The following is a 19,182-nucleotide window of genomic DNA, read 5'->3' as shown; positions in this document are numbered from 1 at the left end:
AAAAATTATTATTTTTTATTGTTTTCAGTTATTATCTAATGAGTGATAACTCCTAACTTCTTAAGAAGTCTTAAATAAGAATAATTATGAAAGCTAGTTATTTTTTTTTGTGAACTGGATGTTTATTAAACAAGGTCTATAAAATAAAACAGGTCCAAGAAGATGGGCAGTAAAACTATTACAAAAAAGTCCAACTGAAAGGCAAATAAAACATAAATGAAAGGCCTAGCATATAAAGCCCAATATACAAAGCATCTTGAGGCCTTAAGCCCACGAGAGAAAGATCTGTTGGGGAAGAGGGTCACACGACGCCATATACGATCACCCAACGATCAATGTACACGCGTCAAGACGCGGTTTCAACATTCTTCCTCCGGAGCCAGCGAAGAGGCGTGATGGAACTCCGACGTCGACCAAGCCTATTAGATCGTTGAACGAAAACATCAATCGTCTGTAATCGATCAGAAATCCAATTTTCTTGCATGCGCAAAACTCCATCTTTGATGATTTATATAAGCTTGAAAATGGCGACAACCCTAACCGAGGGGAGGAAAGAGACATTGGGCCTTCAGATCAAGAGTAGATTGGGCAAAGAGGGACTAGAAGCATAAATCAAAACCAACCAGATCACTCCGGTGAGAAGCCGACGAAGAACGGTGCTATAGAAGCCACCACTTCCCGTAAACCTAAAGCCGGCGAAGATGGTGATAAGGGATCCACCGCTTCCAGAGGCAGAAACCCGACCATTGGGAGACTGAGTCCAAAGAGATCCGACAAACAAAACTCGACGCTCTCTCTCTGAAAGATAGGAGAGAGATAAGAGAGAGCAGATTTTATGAAAACTAATTTATTAATATGAATAAAAAATTTAATTAATATATAAAGTTGGGGATAAAATATGTATTAAAGGGATTGGTGATAGAAAACTTTAGTGTTTGAATAAAAATTTCTTAAAAGTAAATGCTTGCAAGATGATTAGAGAACAAAGATTATTAATGCCACATCATGGCCCAGAGGAACTCTACATTGCCCATCAAATAATGAAGTACCTCAGAGTTATTGGTGATTGCCACTCTGCTTTTAAACAGGTTTCATCATTTTCAAGACGGTGAATGTTCATGTAAAGATTTCTGGTGATTCCATGTCTCAAAAGGTATGTCAAAGATGAAGAAGATCCAAACATAGAGTTACAATTGCATAAATTACACTTTAAATTCATAATTTAGTAAAATATTTATATAACTGCTTTTATTTTGAATACCTTTTTTAATACATCAAATTCAATTGGTTATTAAAAAACACTAAACCATATAATATATTGATCTTTGCAGATGATGACTTCCAACTATATATACAATAAGGAAGATAACCCCCAAAGCTTCTTTAGAAACGATCTCTGGCTCTGTGTATACAACGAAGTGCTTCGGCTTCGTTTGCCGAGTCCGGAATGCTTAAAGATCTACGGATATCTTTGCTCGATGTTCTGAGAAACGGGTTACACGCTTTCTCTACCTTAACAGTCGTTGGCATCTACAAACAAAACATCGCAAATGAAAAAAAAAGAAAGAGGTTAACAGATAGAGAGGAGAAGAGAAGATAGTTTACCGAAGGGAGTCCCTGGCTACGAAGATGGGCGACTCGGGTTGCATAAGAGTGAAGAGTTTCATTCTTTGGTTCTATAGATAGTGCAAACTTGATATTGCCCTGTATCATGGAAGACATGTAAATAGTTTGTTTCACCGAGTCACTGAGAGTTGAATAATGTGAGATAAGAGTGCAATGTTTATGTGTGCAAACTTACTGCTGTGTTTTCGCGACCGCAATATATATTTGTATCATCTGGTAAAGACACGATCTTTTGGAGTGATGAAAGCATCTGAGACAGGCAGAAAAAAGGTATTATCGTTAAAACTTAAAAAAGAACAGAGCACAGTAAATTTGCTTCTGTGAGAAACGATGAAGTTAGGTTTAGAGTACTCTACTGGTTATTCGAGTAAATGCTACCTGTTCGGGGGTACCTTCTGAGAGGGTACCACAAGATAAGCTATGTATCAGGTCTCCTGTGAATATTGTGGCTGACCCGGGAAAGTAAAAGCTAATATGGCCTGCTTGAGAATAAGAACAGTTAAAAAGAGAGTAAAACATGCCACAGCGTAGTGAAGAGGTTACTAGTTTTTCTAAAGGATGAAAAAGGAAAGCAGTTTCACAGTGTGTATGGTGAATATCATTTTAAGTTAACTAAGAAACGTTTCTAAGGTTGGCAATATTTGATAGTAGAGATATGTTTCAACTGTAGAGGTAAATGGCAGCTACAAACCTTGTGTGTGACCAGGAGTGTCAATTACCCGAACCTCATGGCCAGCAAACATCCACTTATCACTATCCTTGAGAAGTATGTCAACTCCAGGAATCCGATCCGTATCTACAGCTGAGCCAATCACCTGTCGGAAACACAAGTCACATAAAAACACTTGAGAATACATCACCGAAGCAACAAATAAAGAAAAGAACTAAACAAATAGCCACAATACAGCTGACTAGCAAAGTAGAAGTCAACTTCAATCTTCTTTTTTCAAATCAGGCAAGAGTATTTAAGGCCAGAAAGCCATTATTTCTGTTAACACTAACACCTTACTTAAAAACAAAACATTATATTGTAGAGCTCTATGTTCCATAGCTATCGGGATAGGGCTAAGTTGCGCAGAGAGCATAACGAAACCAAATAAACCAAATTTTAAACCGAAGATAGTATCCCCTCACCTTTGCGCCATACCTAGCTTTCAGCTCAGCATTCCCCACTATGTGGTCATGATGATGATGAGTATTCAATATGTAAGTCAAGTTCCAATTCTTCCTGCTCAATGCATCAACAACAGGCGCAGCCTCAGAAGGATCAACGACTCCAACCGTCCCAGTGTCTTCATCGTGCAAAAGATACGCATAGTTGTCTTTACTACATGGCACCTGAAACATTCGCCGACAAATTAGAAAGAACAAGTAGAATGAAGTTGCAAAGTGATGATAAGGTAAAGCATATACAAACCAGTTCGATTTTTAAGGAAGAGGGCATGTTGGAGATGCTACAAAAGTGAGTAACTTTAAGCGTTTTTCTAGCTCCACGAAGCGTTTTGAGGGGCATGGAGAATAACCACATAACTCCGTATAGCAAGCTTTTCCTGAGGCAAAGATGTGTCAAACCAGGCCACACACAAAGCTGACCTCCAATCTGTTCAATAATAATTTTTAAAAAAAAAAAAAAAGAAGCAGAGCTTAGCTAATTCAATCACAATCTACAGAGATTAATCCTCCTAGGGTACACTATCCTCAAATGAATCGACACAACACTAAACCCAAAACAAGGAACTTTCCAAACGAAGTTGAGAATCTGAGCTAACGAGATCTTAGGTATGCTATCTGGATCCGAATTATCAAAGGTTTTGTGCAGGGACTGAATCAAAGGTAACAGTAAGAAGAGAGGGGGAGAGAGATAAACCCTAGAAGAAGAAGGAATCGACGAATTGGTGGAGGTAGATGAAGAAGCTTTGGAGATCATTGGAATCTTCTATCTCTAAGATAGAAACGAGAGGGTGATGAATCGATCGATTTATACCTTCTCGAAAGCCTTCCTTATAGATTTTGCCGGAGGAGCTGTGACGAAGACGAGTCTGCGACTTGGAGAGAAAAGACGTCAGAGCGAGAAACAGCTCCTTTTTTTTATATATATATTTAATTTTGTTTTATTGCTTTTAAGTCAAACTTATATAGCTCACCTACCATCTCCTTTTAATGAATTGTTCCGTGTTATATCTATCTATCGTCATAATTCGTTTTTTTTTTCTCAACCTTTCGATTAACGTTACAATGCAAAGAAAAGCAAGCCTCTGTTATCATTATTCATTTTTTTTTACTTATTCGACCTTCAGGAAATAGTTTTATTAGGGTTTAACATGGTAAATAATTTTTTATATGTTGTTGTTTGTAGATTAGATTTTCTTTTGTAAGGTGGGAACAAACATTCTCATTTTGGCCCGTCTCTTAAAAATGTCACAAAGCAAAGATTCCATTTGGTCAATTATTCAATCATTTGCTGGTTTTGTTTTGAAACCATGATTTGTTATATTTGGTATTACGACGATACAAGAAGTTGAGAAGAGAGCTTATAAAACTACTACATGGTTTTACAAAAGATATAAAACAGGAAGTTTAGACTAACTCATTCCCCAAATTACATGTAAAATCACCCGGGATGAAGATGTAATTTCTAAGCAAAAGAGCAGGAAAACTAACACACTCCAGTCCAGCCCATAAACATTAGTTGAGCTTAAAAAGCAGAACCGGCCCAATACTCATAAACTACAGAAATAGTGAAGATAACGAAACCACACCGCAGATAGGTCTGGTCAGTCTGGATATGTGTGTACAAAATAACAGGTTTTATGTGCTACTATTAGGGGTGGACTCAAGTTGGATACTTGTTTTTTTTATGTACATTAGATAATTGGTTTGCTTTGAACTATTAATGAATTTTTCGACTTGTACTTGACTTGTCGGAAAAAATTACTTGTTATTTCGAGTACTTGTCCAAAAATATGTTACTTGCAAGTTACTTGCTTTGTTCGATTAGTTACTACTTACAAGTATTTATTAATTATTTGAATATATTTTCAAGTTTCTAAAAATTACTTGATATATAATATTTTACAAGATAAAGTTATAAAAGTTTGTTTTATTTACTCGACTTGGTAAAAACACGAGAGTTATTTTAAATAAAATATTTGCACCTAATATTAAAAAAAAAAGATGGAATTTGATAAGAAGGTATTGTTTACTTCTTACGACAAATAAATATTTGTTTAGGGCTTTGGTTTTTATGGTTTAGTTATCATTACTAGGCGAGTGTAACTTTTTTTGTGATACTTGCTACTTGCAAGTAGCAAAACTCAACGATTTAATACTTGACATGAAGCGAGTACAGGTCAAGCGGGTAAGAGACAAGTAACGAGTATTCGTGTCCAGCCCTACCTACTATTAGGCATTTTAAGTATATAGATGAAAGTCCAGTGCTAGGATCAAGGACAAAAACATCTACAGATTGTACCTTAACCGTAGAAGTATGGAATCAGTATGTAACTAAAGAAATTTTGAATCCAGAGATTGTATTCCAAAAACACGCATACCCGAAAAGTTTGAAAAAATAACTTAACTAAACAAAAACATATTCTCATATGGATTCATCATAACAAGGAGGGCTTCATCATCTCATCTTCAAAGGTCTTGCACACTCAAACCTGAATAACAGTTGCAACAGCAAACATATACTGTGTCAGCATTGCCAATCATAAACATTGTTACAGAATAAAAGAACCTATGTGTTTAGGTGTGTTCTTAAGAATATAAACAAACCTGGAGGAAGAGACTGCTTAAGCTTGTCGGCTTTCTCTTGATCAAACACGCAGAGCGTGTAGAGGTACTTCGAGCATCTGACCTTGAACTTGACAATGTCCTTGCTTCTCTTGATCTTCACAGACCGAGCATCTTTCCTTCTTGCTGTAAGAAGGAAGTCCTTGATCTCATGGATTTGCTTAGGCTGCACCACATTATATCAATCATCATCATCATCAATGAATTATCAGACGAATACATCAAAACAACATTTAGAAGATCAAGCTCTCTGTAACCTACAAGTTTTACTACATCCTAATCAAAAGCAACAGAAGACATTTAAAGCTAAAATGATACAAGAATCGACATTTAAAGCTACGGGAACAACGATGCTAACTAGACTAAGATTGAGTACAAAACTAGACGCATTCCGAAATAGAAAGACAGACGACGAACCATTGTCGGATCTGTTGTTTTAACCTAGCCGCCGTCGACGCAAAGAGCAAGAACCAATACGTTAAAGCACCGTCCGCAAGATATAAGGAGTCACTTCTAAAAGCCCTAAGACATATATGAAATATCAGATTTACCCTTTAGCCCATCTATAAAACAATTTTCTTATTGGGCTTTAGTTTCTCACATTACCAATTTCACTTTAGCCCATCCATTGGGAAGTTTCTCACATTACCAATTTTGTGATATATATATATTTTTGTGTGCTGTCAATCTACGCTAAATCAAGTGGTGATCAGACGAACCGATTCTCAGATGAGCATCTCGGTCTGGCCGGATCTGGTCTATATGGAAAAAAATAAAGCTTCTGATCCTTGTTTCTTTTGCTAACGCGTCCACCCGACCATTCCTCAATGAATATGAGACGTGCTCACATCCTCGAAATCCTCTTACATCTAGGTATTTATTAATTTCGTTTTTACTATTTACATACCCAAATTTTTACTTGTATACAGTAATCTAGTTCAGTTTGGGAGAGAAACATGATTAAGCATTAAAATCCTTTAGATCATTACTTAGCATTGTGTGCATGCAACTTGAATTGATGGACATGATCTGTTGTATGTGTTTTGATCCGCCACTTTTTATATTAAGAACACCGGTGCTCTTGGCTCGACTAATCTTGACATTTAACAACGGAAATGCTTTTGCATCAAATGTTCTTTGTTTGATACAGTTACAAATATCTAAACTTCTGCTGTAAGCTAGGGCTTCTACTGGGAGAAAACCTAATAACTGAAATCCAATTGAAAACAAAATAAAAAATAATGTCCTGAAGAATTGAATTGCAAAGAAAGAAAAAGAGAAAGAGTAGTTCATTGTATAGGTGAGGGAGGAAGGATTGAATCAAGTAGCTCATCATGATCATCTCTCAATTTCTCCGGCCATGGTGGCATATGCTTCATCTGCTCCGGGGCATTCTCACTCAAACTGTAAGATCAAAAGAACTAATTACACTGAATACAACAACATAGACGAGACATTTTGCAGAATTGATGATTTTTACGTACTTTGTGAGAAGTTTCCTGATGTTGTCTCTGCTCTTGCAAAAGAGAGTCAAGTTTTTTGTTAACTGTTAAAAAAAAAAGAATAAGTTAAAATAACTTTTTCCCTCAGTTTAAGTTGGTAAGGCATCTATACTTTACCCTCAAGGATGTGACATTTGTAGAAATCTGATTGAAATTTGTTAGATTTGCAGAAATCTGACTGAGGAGTTGTTCATTCTGTTTAAGAAGCTCGCTATTGATCCCTGCATACCATTAAACGAATCTTTATTGATATTTCCATATCTATTTCCTCAAGATAAAATCTTGAAGCATCCTTAAGAATCATTGGATCAAAGATATATATACTTACCATCTTCTTCTCTAAGAAGATGTGATGATGCAAACATATGTGTAGCTGAGTTTGAAGCCACCACCATATCAATAACCTCCTGAAGTTATCAAACATGAAACGGAGATTACATCATATGCAGCTTAAACCTGAATATTTTAGATAACAACAAAAAGACGAGCTGATAAAAACCGAACAGAACTAGTTAGATTGTATGTTGAAAAACCTGATTGTCAACCCTGGCTCTTCCCGACACCTTGTGGTCTTCTTTTCTTCTCTTGTTATTTTCTTTCGTCTGCCACATAAACAAGAACCGAAGGAAGCGAATAAGAAACAGAGAAAACAACATAACTTGCGGAAGGTATAATTAAGAAGACTTTTACATGCATCCATCTGCAACGCGTAGCTACGTCTCTAATGGTCTTGTTGTTCTGAAGCTCTAACGCTATTTTCGCGTAACGTGAAATACTCGGTTCCGACGAATATCTTTGTGAAAAAATAAATAGTCAATTAATCATCACAACAAAAAATCAAGAAACTGGGAAAACTAGTATTGATTGAGAGAAGTCACTAATTACCTAGCAAGACCATCTTCGAGAATTGCTTGTTCTTCGGAGCTCCAATATCCCGAGTGGTGTCTCATCTCTGAGCTTTCAGGCGACGTCATGGAGTTTCTGAAGTACGCATTCGGGTGATTCCAATCGCCGCTTAACCATGAATGATTCGCCATTAAACACACCAAACCCCACAAGAAAAAACTAAAGAAACAGATTTCTAAAGAGTTCAAACATTGAAAGATACAAATAAAACCCTAGCTCCGAATAAAAAGCAAAAACTATATATGTGACCCGAAAAATAATAAAAATGTATAATAATGTAGAGTTCCTTTGGTTCTCATTAATTTTCTTATTCATTAGTTTGCAATAGTAAGATATAGATTTTTGTTTAACAAATAGTTAATTATTCATGATTGGAAAGACAACCACAAACGTCTGCTTGATTAGAAAAAAATACTCCTATTATTTAAAAGGTAACAAAACCATCGTGCAATAGTATCGTAGACCATAAACAGAATGAATATATTTCATGTATCTATGTGTTCATACATGAGGCGACAGAAATATACATTTGCTTTACAATTTGCGTATTTGCATACAATGGCATCATAAAAAGAACGTATCTTGATTTGTATATTCATATATTTGTTTATATGTGATATGTATACACGTTTGCTATACCATGGCATCATAAAACAAATACAAATAATATAATTAAATTCACATTTTATTATGGAATCTTGTGATTGTGTGCATTGGCTGTAAGAATGCACCTGTAGCACACAAAAATGGAAAATGCTAACCATTCATGCACCGAATGAGAAATCGTACAGGCGGATCCAGTGTACTAATTATTAATTAGGAGTTTCCAGCTGTTTCAATGCATAGCAATATATGACATCCTCTCATGTCGTAGTGTCTTTTTTTTTTTTCTGTATACAATTAAGAGATTATAGATTATGAATCATACTGTTTAAATATCCTCAAAACAACTATACATTTACTGTATAACGTTTTCCGGACAGTGACCAAAACATGTTAAATGAACTATTAACAAATTGCAAGTAGGACCAATCATGAACATAACAGACTGAAGCATTTGTTTTTTTTTTTGAAACTTTGAAACATTTGTTTTGGTTTCTAATTTTTTAAAGTTAATACACATTAATTTTACGACCTACCAATTATGAAAAAATATTATTAAAAATTTATACTAATATGTTTACAACTAAAATTTCATATACGGATCAACTTTCAGCTCGAACAGGAGCATCTGGAACGTTGTATCGCTCTTTGCTCGATTCCTGCAAAAAAAGGAAGCAGCTTTGGAACACTGGAAGCTATGTTTCTATAACCATTAATATGAGGAATTATATTGTTTCATAGAGACTTGCATAAACAATACAACATGAGGTCTGAACCAATGAATACGTGAATCATTCAGATCAATTAACGGATAAAGTACATGGCTTTGAACAAAAAAATCAAAGCTTTGACCAGACCCATGAACAAAAAAACAATTCACATAACCTAGCAAAGATTCTAACTTTCAGAAAAAGATGTGAAATTAAAGGCCGAAAGATAAAGAAAGAGAGAGAAGGAGATGGAACTTGAAAGGAGGGATGAAGTTGGCGAAGAGATCTAAGTGGAAGTAGCCTTCATGTGGTTGACAGTGGTGTAAGTTAACCAAGCTTTCTTCTTTAGCGTTATCAGATAAGTGCTATGGAAATATATCATGGGAATGAAAGCAGAGGAAGGACCCAAAGCGAAAGCGAGACAGCTGAGATGGAGGAGAGGGATGCAGAAGATGAACATGAAATCAAGAGGAAGTCTGTTTCCTCTCTCTCTCTCTCATCAATACAAAATATATAAAACGGCTGTGTTTAAAGCAGTGGCATTAGATTGTAACTAGACTTTGACCCGAGTATCCGCGCGGGTGTTATTTTAGTTTGCAATATATAATATTTATAGTTGTTTTCGGTTAGTAAATGTTTGTATATGTTTAACTTTGTTCATAAGTATTATATATTGTATTGTTGGTTGATTTATAGATAAATGATATAGATCTAGTTTTTTTTATCTATACATTTTGATCATGTTTTTAAATATTTATAAGTTATGTCAGTTGCTTATTTGGTTTTTGATATTGACATAATCAAATAAATATATTAAATAACCTGTATATCAGATAAAATAATTTTTGAATTACATTTTTATTAAAATTATTTAATCTATTAATTTTTCTTATAATTTATATAAATAATATTTATAAAATTTATAAGTTTATTTTAATTTTATTACTTTATGTTTTATTTTTAATTTTGTAAATCTTATTTTAAAAGTAAGAATACTGTAATATAATTATTTCACATAAACTGATGTTCTATTTTAAAACCAAAAAAAAAATATATAATTATTTTGCAAAAATATTTAAAAATGGACCTTTGACATTTATATATGAATTTGACAAAGTTTAGTTGGCCCATCATTTATTTTTTTGGTGCAAAGACCAACAATCAATTTTATTGTTAAGCGTTGTTAATTCTCTAAGGCTGTTTCACGGGGGCAGTGGAACTTTTCTTTGAGTTCTCAACAACTAAGTTTTTTATTGAGCATAAGTAATGTTTAAACAATTAAATGAGAGGTTTTTCTCTCGCATGTATATGTAATAGGAAATTTTTTGAGTATCTTGTTTGTTACTCTTTCTTCTGATTTGCAATCTTTGGTTCAGTCTAACAATACATAATCTTTTCACATATCGGTGATAGATCTTAAGATCATTAGAAGATCGTCTTATGAAGACAAAGGTAGTGTTAAAAGGGGAAGATCACGCAGTACAGGAAATGTGAGTATTAATAATAGAATCACTACAAGAAAACATGCCGAATTACGACGGAGGTTCCGACGGACATCAATGTCGTCGGACGTTTGTGACGGATTACCGACCAATTTCCGACGAAATCCAAAAATTTGAAGTCGTCGGAATTCCGTCGGCCATTTCCGACGGAATTCCGACGAAACAAGGGTCGTCGGAATTTTCCGAGGACATTCCGATAAAAAATGTAACCGTTGTAGTCGTCGGAAGTTCGTCTGTATATTCCGACGAATTTCCGATGACATTCCGATTGACAGTACAGTCGTCGGAATTCCGTCGGAATTTTCCGACGAATTTCCGACGAACCATGTGACCGTTGCCGACAAATATATATGACCGTTATATAGCCGTCTGAGATTGGACAATACCGACGGAATTCCGACGGACTGCTTTACATCCATCGGAATTTCGTCGGAAAGTCGTCGGAGGGCCGTAAGCAATTTCCTATAAATACAACCCCTCCTCATTCAACTCATTCACACTTCATTCTCTCTTCATTCTCTTTAGTCATAACAATTCCGTGAAAATCATGTCTTCAGAAGTTTATTATCGTTCGTGGATGGATAAACCTCATTTGGATCCGAACACCAATTTGCTTACGGAAGAATACGTTCAAGGGATTGGAGAATTCATGAGGCTTGTTCAACAGCAACCGGATGCAAAAAGTGGTATGTTAAGATGTCTCTGCTCTACTTGCAATAATAATAAGGTTATAAAAGAATTTGATGTTTGGACTCATTTGTATATGAAAGGGTTTTCACGTAATTATAAAGTTTGGTACCTTTATGGGGAAACTGGTTATGAATATGGTAGTACTAGCGAACCTCAACCTGTTAGTGAACTTCAGCCTGATATTAGGTTAGAAGAATCTAGAACGGATATAGATTATGGTGTAGGTACTGAGCAGATGGTACATGATCATTATAGAGGGGAAGAACCAAATCCCGAATCTAGGAGATTTTTTGACATGTTGGATGCAGGAAAACAACCTTTGTATCAAAATTGTAGAGATGGTCATTCAGTCTTATCATCTGCAACTAGATTAATGGGTATTAAGACAGACTATAATTTGGCTGAAGAATGTATGGATGCGATTACTGATTTTGTCAAAGGTATTCTACCTGAGGATAACCTTGCACCGGGTTCATACTACGAGGTTCAGAAACTTGTTGCCGGTCTTCAACTACCGTATGAAGTGATAGATGTATGTATTGACAACTGCATGATCTACTGGAGAGCGGATGAGACACGGAATGTATGCAAATTTTGTGGAAAACCTCGTTATCAGGAGACGAGGGGAAGAGTTCCGATCCCATTCAAAAGAATGTGGTATTTGCCTTTGACGGAAAGATTGAAGAGGTTGTATCAGTGTGAGCGCACAGCAAAAGCAATGAGATGGCATGCAGAGCATTCCACAAATGGTGAGATTAGACATCCTTCAGATGCAAAGGCTTGGAAACATTTCCAGTCAACATATCCAGAATTTGCGGAAGAGAGAAGAAATGTTTATCTTGGATTATCTACTGATGGTTTCAGCCCATTTGGAAAGCATGGAAGACAGTATTCTCTATGGCCAGTTATTGTGACACCGTACAACTTACGGCCGAGCTTGTGCATGCGACGAGAGTTTTTGTTTCTCTCAATTCTCGTCCCCGGACCAGATCATCCTAAAAGATCACTAGATGTGTTTCTTCAACCACTGATATATGAGTTGCAACAACTATGGGCGCATGGTTTTGAGACATACGATGTTTCGTGCAAAGAAAACTTTCAGATGCGGGCAGTACTTATGTGGACAATAAGTGACTTTCCAGCATATGGTATGTTATCTGGATGGACAACACATGGGAGGCTATCATGTCCATATTGTCAAGATGACACAGATGCTTTCCAACTAAAGAACGGAAGGAAAACGTGTTGGTTTGACTGTCACAGACGATTTCTACCACCTGATCATCCATACCGCAGGAGTAAGACTTCGTTTACGAAGAACAAGCAGGTGTTTGATGGTCCACCTGAGGAAGTTAGTGGGAAAGATTTGTTGAAGCAGTTTAGGTATTTTGATGCAGAAAGGACGCCAGATGTAGGTGGACATGAAAACATTCGAGTCAGTGCGGTTGGAGAGCTACATAACTGGCACAAAAAGAGTATTTTCTGGGATCTGCCATATTGGGAGAGTCATCTATTGCGGCATAATTTAGATGTCATGCATATTGAGAAGAACTTCTTCGATAATCTGATGAACACAGTCCTTAACATCCAAGGTAAAACGAAGGATAATTTGAAGTCAAGGTTGGATTTAGTCGATATTGTGATCGTTCTGAACTTCACGTTGATGAGAACGGTACGGCCCTTTTCCCATTTATCGGCTAGATGGTGCTAGAAAAGAAGAGTTCTTTGATTGGATTACAGATAAAGTGAAATTTCCTGACGGATATGCATCAAATTTGGGGAACTGCGTTGATAGAAGCGAAGGAAAGTTTACTGGCTTGAAGAGTCATGATTGTCATGTAATTATGCAGCGCCTCCTTCCGTTTGCTTTTTCAGCATTATTGCCACGTAATGTTCATGAAGCAATTGCAGGTATATTATATTTTTACAATTTAATTTATTTTTATATTTAACAATTATGCTTATAAAAACTTAATACTTACGAAAATTATGTCTTTTATCTATGTAGGGATTAGTGTTTTCTTCCGCGACTTATGCAGCAGAGTAGTGACTGAAGAGGGTATTAATAATTTGAAGACAAACGCACCAGTCAGCATGTGCAACCTTGAGAAGATATTTCCTCCATCATTCTTTGATGTAATGGAACATCTTGCTATTCATCTCGCAAGAGAATTGGAACTTGGTGGTCCTGTGCAGTACAGATGGATGTATATTTTTGAGCGTTATATGCATCATCTGAAGAAGATGGTCAAAAATCAAAGCAGGGTGGAAGGATCTATAGTGGCACAGGTGATCAATGAAGAAACTGCAATCTTTGCTGAAAATTATTTTCCACCAGAAGTGCATACAAAACACCGAAGACCTGCTCGGCATGATGATAGAGGGGAGAGAGCAACATATCATGTTACTGTCCCAAGCATGTTCAAGGAAATAGGACGACTTAGTGGAAAATTCACGAAGCGGAGACTTACGGACACTGAGCACGCTCATTTGCAAACATATTTGCTCACCAACTGTGAAGATGTTCTACAATATGAGAGGTAAAAATATTTATTCATTTATTGTTAGATTAATATTCAATAAATTTATTTCATATTGATAATATTTTTGTATATAGTGTATATATGGCGGAGTTGCGTATGACTCACAGGCATGCAACAGAAGATGAGCTTCGACAACTTAGAGATAACGGATTTGCTGCGTGGCTTCGTAGTTATGTGAGTCATATATCATATTACCCTATGCAAATGATTAGTTTAAATTTAATATAAACTAATTAACTTTTCAATCATATATGTTTTTAATTTATAGGTGAATGATGGTTTGGCCAGAGGTCTTGTGTTCGATGATTGGATACGCGAATTTGTGCAGGAACCAAACTATGTGGTCAAATCATATCCTAAATTTTGTACGCGAGGATATGCATTCACAAGGAAAGGTCATTCTAAGACAACATATGATGCTGGTGTTTCATCTTCTTCCGGTGACGATGTCTACTACGGCAACATAAAAGAAATATTGGAAATCCAATTTCCTGGAATGGTTGGATTGCGTTGTGTAGTATTCTATTGTGATTGGTATGACACCACCCCAGATAGAGGAATGAAGATTGATGCGTTTGGTGTTACATCAGTTCATTCGCGGCGGAAACTTCAATATTATGATCCCTTCATTCTTGGTTCGCAAGCTGATCAGGTATGTCAATCTATTCATAATTTTTTACCAATATAATTAATTAATGTTATATATTTTACTAATACTTTGTATAATTGATATGTATAGGTGTGCTACATCAGTTACCCTCGGGTGACGTACAGAGACGATCCATGGGTTACTGTAACGCAAATCAACCCAAGAGGACGAGTGGATGGAACTTCTGATGATGATGAACCATTGCAACCAGAGTCTACCAGCAACGCCCAGGCAGTTGAAGATTTGGAAAATGTTCAACTCGTTGAGAATTTGACTGTGTTTGGACATGATGTTGTTGTACATTCGGAGCCAGAAGCCGAGGTTGGGGAGTTTGATGAAGATTCAGAAGATTCTCATTAGTTTTTTTTTTTTTTTTTTGGTCCGTCGGAAATCCCTCGTAATATACCGACGACATAGCGACGACATTGGGTTTCATTGAAATTTGGAAAGGTCGTCGGTAATTCGTCGGAATATACCGACGACATGTGTTTCTAAAAACATTCAATCATAAAAATCTATAAATTTAGATGTCAAAACTATGAAAATAACACATAATAAGTGTTTAGTATAGTATTAGATCGCAACCGTTCAAATATAACAACTCATTAAAATATTTATGTATGCATATCATTGTTTTCACAACATCTCATCTTAACATTCATATACTTATACAATCATATTCATATAAGCTTACCCTACAAAAAATGTTGTTGTGTAAAATCGTGTTATAAAACATTTTTATTGTTAAATCTTTATGGAAATACTATATATATTATCAAAGATTTGGATTTTGCATTTAGAAACTTGAAATCAACACCCTAAACACTAAGTCGTCGGAATTCCGTCGGAATATACTGACGGACACAGTCCGTCGGAATATACTGACGGACACATTCCGTCGGAAATTCAATTTGCCCGGGAGAACCAAACCTCTTGAAAATTTTTGCGAATCGGCATTTGGTATATTTTAATTATACCGACGGAATACCGACGAACCCGTGTCCGTCGGAATCTTCAGATATAATAACCCTTCTTCTTCCTTCTTCGTTATTTCCGCCTCTCTCTCTCAAAAATCCTCTCTCTCACGGCGATTCCTCCCTCTACACCGGCGATTCCGGCCATTATCCACCTCCCTTCACCGGCGAATCCTCTTCTCACCCTCATATCTGTTCCCCAAACCCTAAATCATGTAAGAATCATCCCAAACCTTCTTTAATCTCAATTGTTTAGGGTTTTGGAAGTTAGATCTCGGATTTTAGGTTGTTTGATTGATAGTTTAGGATATATAAGTTAGGATTGTTGTTTGGATTGTTGTTTTAGTTTTTTTTGGAACATTTTTTTATTTTTAAAAACATTTTTTGATTTTTAAAAACGTTTTTTTATTTTTTAAAACGTTTTTTTGATTTTTAAAAACGTTTTTCAAGTTTCCAATAATGAAATATATATAATAAAAAGTTTTTAAAATTTTTTAAAAATATTTAACAAATTTTTTCTATATTTATAATTTTTTTTAATTTTGTATACATATATATATATATATATATAAATCATGTGGAATAAAATTTTTAAAATTTTTTATAATTTTTTATAAGTTTCCACTAAACTATGTATAATAAAACGTTCTTTAAAAAAATTTATAAATATTTAACAACATTTTTCTTCATTTATAAAACATTTTATAATTGTGTATACATAAATAATAAAAGGTTTAATAGTTTTTTTTAAAACGTTTATAAAACCTTTTGTAAATATATAAATGAAAACATTAAAAATAGAAATGAGATGAAAATATTTTTGATGTTTTAATTTTTTTTAGGGCCGAGGATGAACCCCGCCCCGCAGCCCGTCTTCGACGTAGTTCGGTGAGCAGTTCCCGTGCATCGGGATCGTCTCATGACTCGGTTCCCGCATATATTCCCGTTCCAGCTCCCGCTGCCCCTCGCGCTGCTGCTCAACAGGATCCGGGGGTCATGCCAGTTCATCTATTGGTTCAACAACCAGGTCGAGAGCATCTCCCGGTTATCCAACCCAACCCACGACGAGGCCATAGCACTTGGTTAGTATTTTTTTTATTTGTACCATTATGTTTTTTTCTTTTAATTAACTTGCTAACTTGTATTTTTTTTAAAGGTTCACCAAGTCGAAAAATGACATTAGCCGGAGCATCAACCAGATGATGTACTCTATGCTCCGTTTTGGATATCCAAAGTGGAGTGTGATCCCTTCCGACGAACGAGAGTTGTGGTTTCGTCAGTTTGCGGTATAGTAACTCTTCATTTTTTAAAGTTTTTACATTTTTTTAAATATATTTACTTATTAAATTTTGTTTGTTTTGTAGCAAGAGTTCAACTGGCACTCCGATTTTACGGAAATAGTCCGTAAGAAATTCAACGAAAAGGTCATGGACTCTTTTACGAAGCAGATAAACGCGTGGAAGACAGTTTGGCAGAAGAACAAGAGGCCACGGTTCATCAACGGGACGGTGTGGGAGCAGTTGATAGCTCATTGGGAGAAGGAAGAAACTGCAGAGACGTCTTCTAGGAACTCCAAGAACCGGAAGAGCGATCGTGGCGGGAAAGGTATGTATGTGCACAACCTCGGCGCTTGCTCTATGTCTACTAAGGAGGATGAACTTGTAAGTTTTTTATTATTATTTATCTTTATATTTTTTAAATAAATATTTTATATATTCCTTGGCTAATAATGGCGGTTTTTTTAGATCGAAGCAAATGACGGTAATCCCGTTGATCGTCTCCAACTCATTAAGGTGGCTCACACTAACAAGACGACGGGTCAAATTCAGGACCCGTGATCAAAGGTGTCGTTGATTTGGTGGAAGCTGAAATAGTATCTCAATCTCAGCCTCTCTCTGATGACGGCGATTCTACGGGAGCTTCAACCAACTTGTCTCTATTGCAAATAAATGAGATGGTTGAAAAGGTAATTTTTTTTATTAATATTTTTTTTTATAATGTCGATTACTAACTTGTCCCTATTTACTAACTTTAAATATTTTTGTAGGCGGTTCCTAAAAGGAAAGGAGGCCGTTTAGTTGGGTTGGCCCGCCGTGCTTCTTCGTATCCGGCATCTTCTTCGCAAGCTCCGTATGCCGATCCCATGATTCTCGAGGAGCTACATGACAAAGATGAACGGATTGGGGCATTGGAGGAGCAGAACACCACTATCCTTTCTGAGAATGCCACTATCCGTTCGGAGAATGCCACTATCCTTGCTGAGTTGGCATCCCAGAAGAAGTTCAACACCGAGATAATGCAGAAGCTAGATCGTTTGATGTCTTCGAGTTCATCTTAGTTTTTTCGGCTTTTTAAAACTTTCTGAATGTTTTTTTATTCTATTTCGGTTTGTATGAATTTTAAACTTTCTGAATGTTTTTTTCTATTTCGGTTTGTATGAATTTAAATGATATAATATTATTAGTTTTAAATTTCTAATTTTTTTAATTTATTAATTAATTTTTAATATAAAAAATATATAAAAATGCAAAATTAATTCATTTTTAAAATTGGTATATTCCGACGAACTCTGGGCGTCGGAATATACCGACGGACCAATATCCGTCGGAATTTACTGACGAACCAATTTCCGTCGGAATATACCGACGAACAAATATCCGTCGGTATATTCCGACGACCAATGTCCGTCGGTATATTCCGACGAACCAACGTCCGTCGGAATACACCGAGGAATCCACTACGTCGGAATTGTCCGAGGAACGTTCTCCGTCGGTAAATAGTTTTTCCGATGAACTCTAATCTCGTGTGTCCGCATCGTAATATCGTCGGAAGTTCGTCAGAATGACGTTTCTCGGTATTCGTCAGAAAGTCGTCGGAAGTTCTGACGAAATTCCGACGAATTTTTTTTTCCGACAAAACGATACTGACGGACAGGTTCGTCAGAAATTCGTCGGAATCGGTCTATTCCGACGAATTTCTGACGATTTCGGCCATCAGAATCCCCCTGTTTCCTTGTAGTGAGTGTTCTACGTACTTTTGTTGGTAGAGCCGCTGATTATTTTGGGTTCACAAAAAAGAGAGTTTAAAGTGTTAGTTTTTCATATACAGAAAATACTGAGAATCACTTTCAATAAAGCACACACCTTAAACATTACAGCGAGTGTAGCTTCATAATATTTTTGGGACATATCGTCACTCAAAGAGTTTGATAATCTTGCCACATATCGAAAATATTTTAGGAGAACACTTGACAAAAATTTGTAACACTCATGCCATCTTCATATATATGTATGGAATTAACATACCTTCCCATCTTCATATAAAAATCTCTAATGACTTTCATGAATATTTCCGAACTAAAAACTCTAGTAGAGTTGCTGAGGTCACACCGTTTTGGCTGCGTACGTAGAGTATTTAGTAACATCTTCGAGAACAGGCCAAACACCAATGAGCATTTCTCCACTACTTACACTCACACTTATTATCAATATTAACTCAGAAAAAAGATTGATTAAAATTTATGTCGATCACACTTTAATTTCTGCATTTGAATGTATGAAAAAATGAGTCCACAGAGGACATGACGAATGTATGATGATTAAAGTGATGTAAATGTCAAAAAAAAACTACATGAACTCCATTTGTTAACCATGATTCTTTTACCATTGGTGTAAGTCAATCC

At 35.9% G+C, this 19,182-nt stretch overlaps 3 protein-coding genes across 6 annotated transcripts; all 3 read right to left on the bottom strand.

The window, feature by feature from the left end:
• Nucleotides 1–1,193: 1,193 nt before the first annotated feature.
• Nucleotides 1,194–3,745, bottom strand: LOC106388323 (hydroxyacylglutathione hydrolase 1, mitochondrial). Of its 4 annotated transcripts, none has more exons than XM_013828370.3 (8): nucleotides 3,611–3,745; nucleotides 3,044–3,176; nucleotides 2,761–2,964; nucleotides 2,318–2,441; nucleotides 2,005–2,105; nucleotides 1,802–1,876; nucleotides 1,606–1,704; nucleotides 1,194–1,530 (listed from the first exon to the last, which is right to left on the bottom strand). In XM_013828370.3, the coding sequence occupies exons 2-8, from the start codon at nucleotides 3,152–3,154 to the stop codon at nucleotides 1,384–1,386; spliced, it is 861 nt and encodes a 286-aa protein (XP_013683824.1). In that variant the 5' UTR covers nucleotides 3,155–3,176; nucleotides 3,611–3,745; the 3' UTR covers nucleotides 1,194–1,383. The 4 variants fall into 4 exon arrangements, with proteins under 4 accessions (XP_013683824.1, XP_013683823.1, XP_013683822.1 ...); XM_013828369.3 differs by having other exon boundaries at nucleotides 3,044–3,226; nucleotides 3,611–3,736; XM_013828368.3 differs by having other exon boundaries at nucleotides 3,044–3,226; nucleotides 3,494–3,724.
• A 1,380-nt stretch (nucleotides 3,746–5,125) lies between these two features.
• On the bottom strand, nucleotides 5,126–5,982 carry LOC111204438 (60S ribosomal protein L38-like). Its single transcript, XM_022699155.2, has 3 exons — nucleotides 5,839–5,982; nucleotides 5,404–5,587; nucleotides 5,126–5,288 (listed from the first exon to the last, which is right to left on the bottom strand). Exons 1-3 carry the CDS (start codon nucleotides 5,839–5,841, stop codon nucleotides 5,266–5,268), a joined length of 210 nt encoding a protein of 69 aa, XP_022554876.1. The 5' UTR covers nucleotides 5,842–5,982; the 3' UTR covers nucleotides 5,126–5,265.
• Nucleotides 5,983–6,502: 520 nt separating this feature from the next.
• On the bottom strand, nucleotides 6,503–8,386 carry LOC106386367. Its single transcript, XM_022698108.2, has 7 exons — nucleotides 7,809–8,386; nucleotides 7,614–7,716; nucleotides 7,457–7,525; nucleotides 7,252–7,330; nucleotides 7,041–7,144; nucleotides 6,906–6,967; nucleotides 6,503–6,825 (listed from the first exon to the last, which is right to left on the bottom strand). Exons 1-7 carry the CDS (start codon nucleotides 7,958–7,960, stop codon nucleotides 6,711–6,713), a joined length of 684 nt encoding a protein of 227 aa, XP_022553829.1. The 5' UTR covers nucleotides 7,961–8,386; the 3' UTR covers nucleotides 6,503–6,710.
• Nucleotides 8,387–19,182: the final 10,796 nt, after the last annotated feature.

The sequence above is a fragment of the Brassica napus genome, chromosome C3 (assembly GCF_020379485.1).
Source record: "Brassica napus cultivar Da-Ae chromosome C3, Da-Ae, whole genome shotgun sequence".
In the NCBI taxonomy this organism is placed as follows: domain Eukaryota; kingdom Viridiplantae; phylum Streptophyta; class Magnoliopsida; order Brassicales; family Brassicaceae; genus Brassica; species Brassica napus.
Note: the sequence above shows the minus strand (reverse complement) of the source record. Positions and strands in the feature narration are given on the sequence as shown.

Excerpts from the sequence above, each read along its gene's own strand:
- LOC106386367 (XM_022698108.2), bottom strand. The coding sequence starts at position 7,960 with ATGGCGAATCATTCATGGTTAAGCGGCGATTGGAATCACCCGAATGCG. Across the intron at positions 7,717-7,808 it reads CTCGAAGATGGTCTTGCTAG|ATATTCGTCGGAACCGAGTA; the intron begins GTAATTAGTGAC and ends TTTTTCACAAAG. Across the intron at positions 7,145-7,251 it reads TCTTCTTAGAGAAGAAGATG|GGATCAATAGCGAGCTTCTT; the intron begins GTAAGTATATAT and ends AATGGTATGCAG.
- LOC111204438 (XM_022699155.2), bottom strand. Across the intron at positions 5,289-5,403 it reads TAAGCAGTCTCTTCCTCCAG|GTTTGAGTGTGCAAGACCTT; the intron begins GTTTGTTTATAT and ends ACTGTTATTCAG.
- LOC106388323 (XM_013828368.3), bottom strand. The coding sequence starts at position 3,553 with ATGATCTCCAAAGCTTCTTCATCTACCTCCACCAATTCGTCGATTCCT. Across the intron at positions 3,227-3,493 it reads CGATTCCTTCTTCTTCTAGG|ATTGGAGGTCAGCTTTGTGT; the intron begins GTTTATCTCTCT and ends ATTATTGAACAG. Across the intron at positions 1,531-1,605 it reads GTAGCCAGGGACTCCCTTCG|ATGCCAACGACTGTTAAGGT; the intron begins GTAAACTATCTT and ends TTTTGTTTGTAG.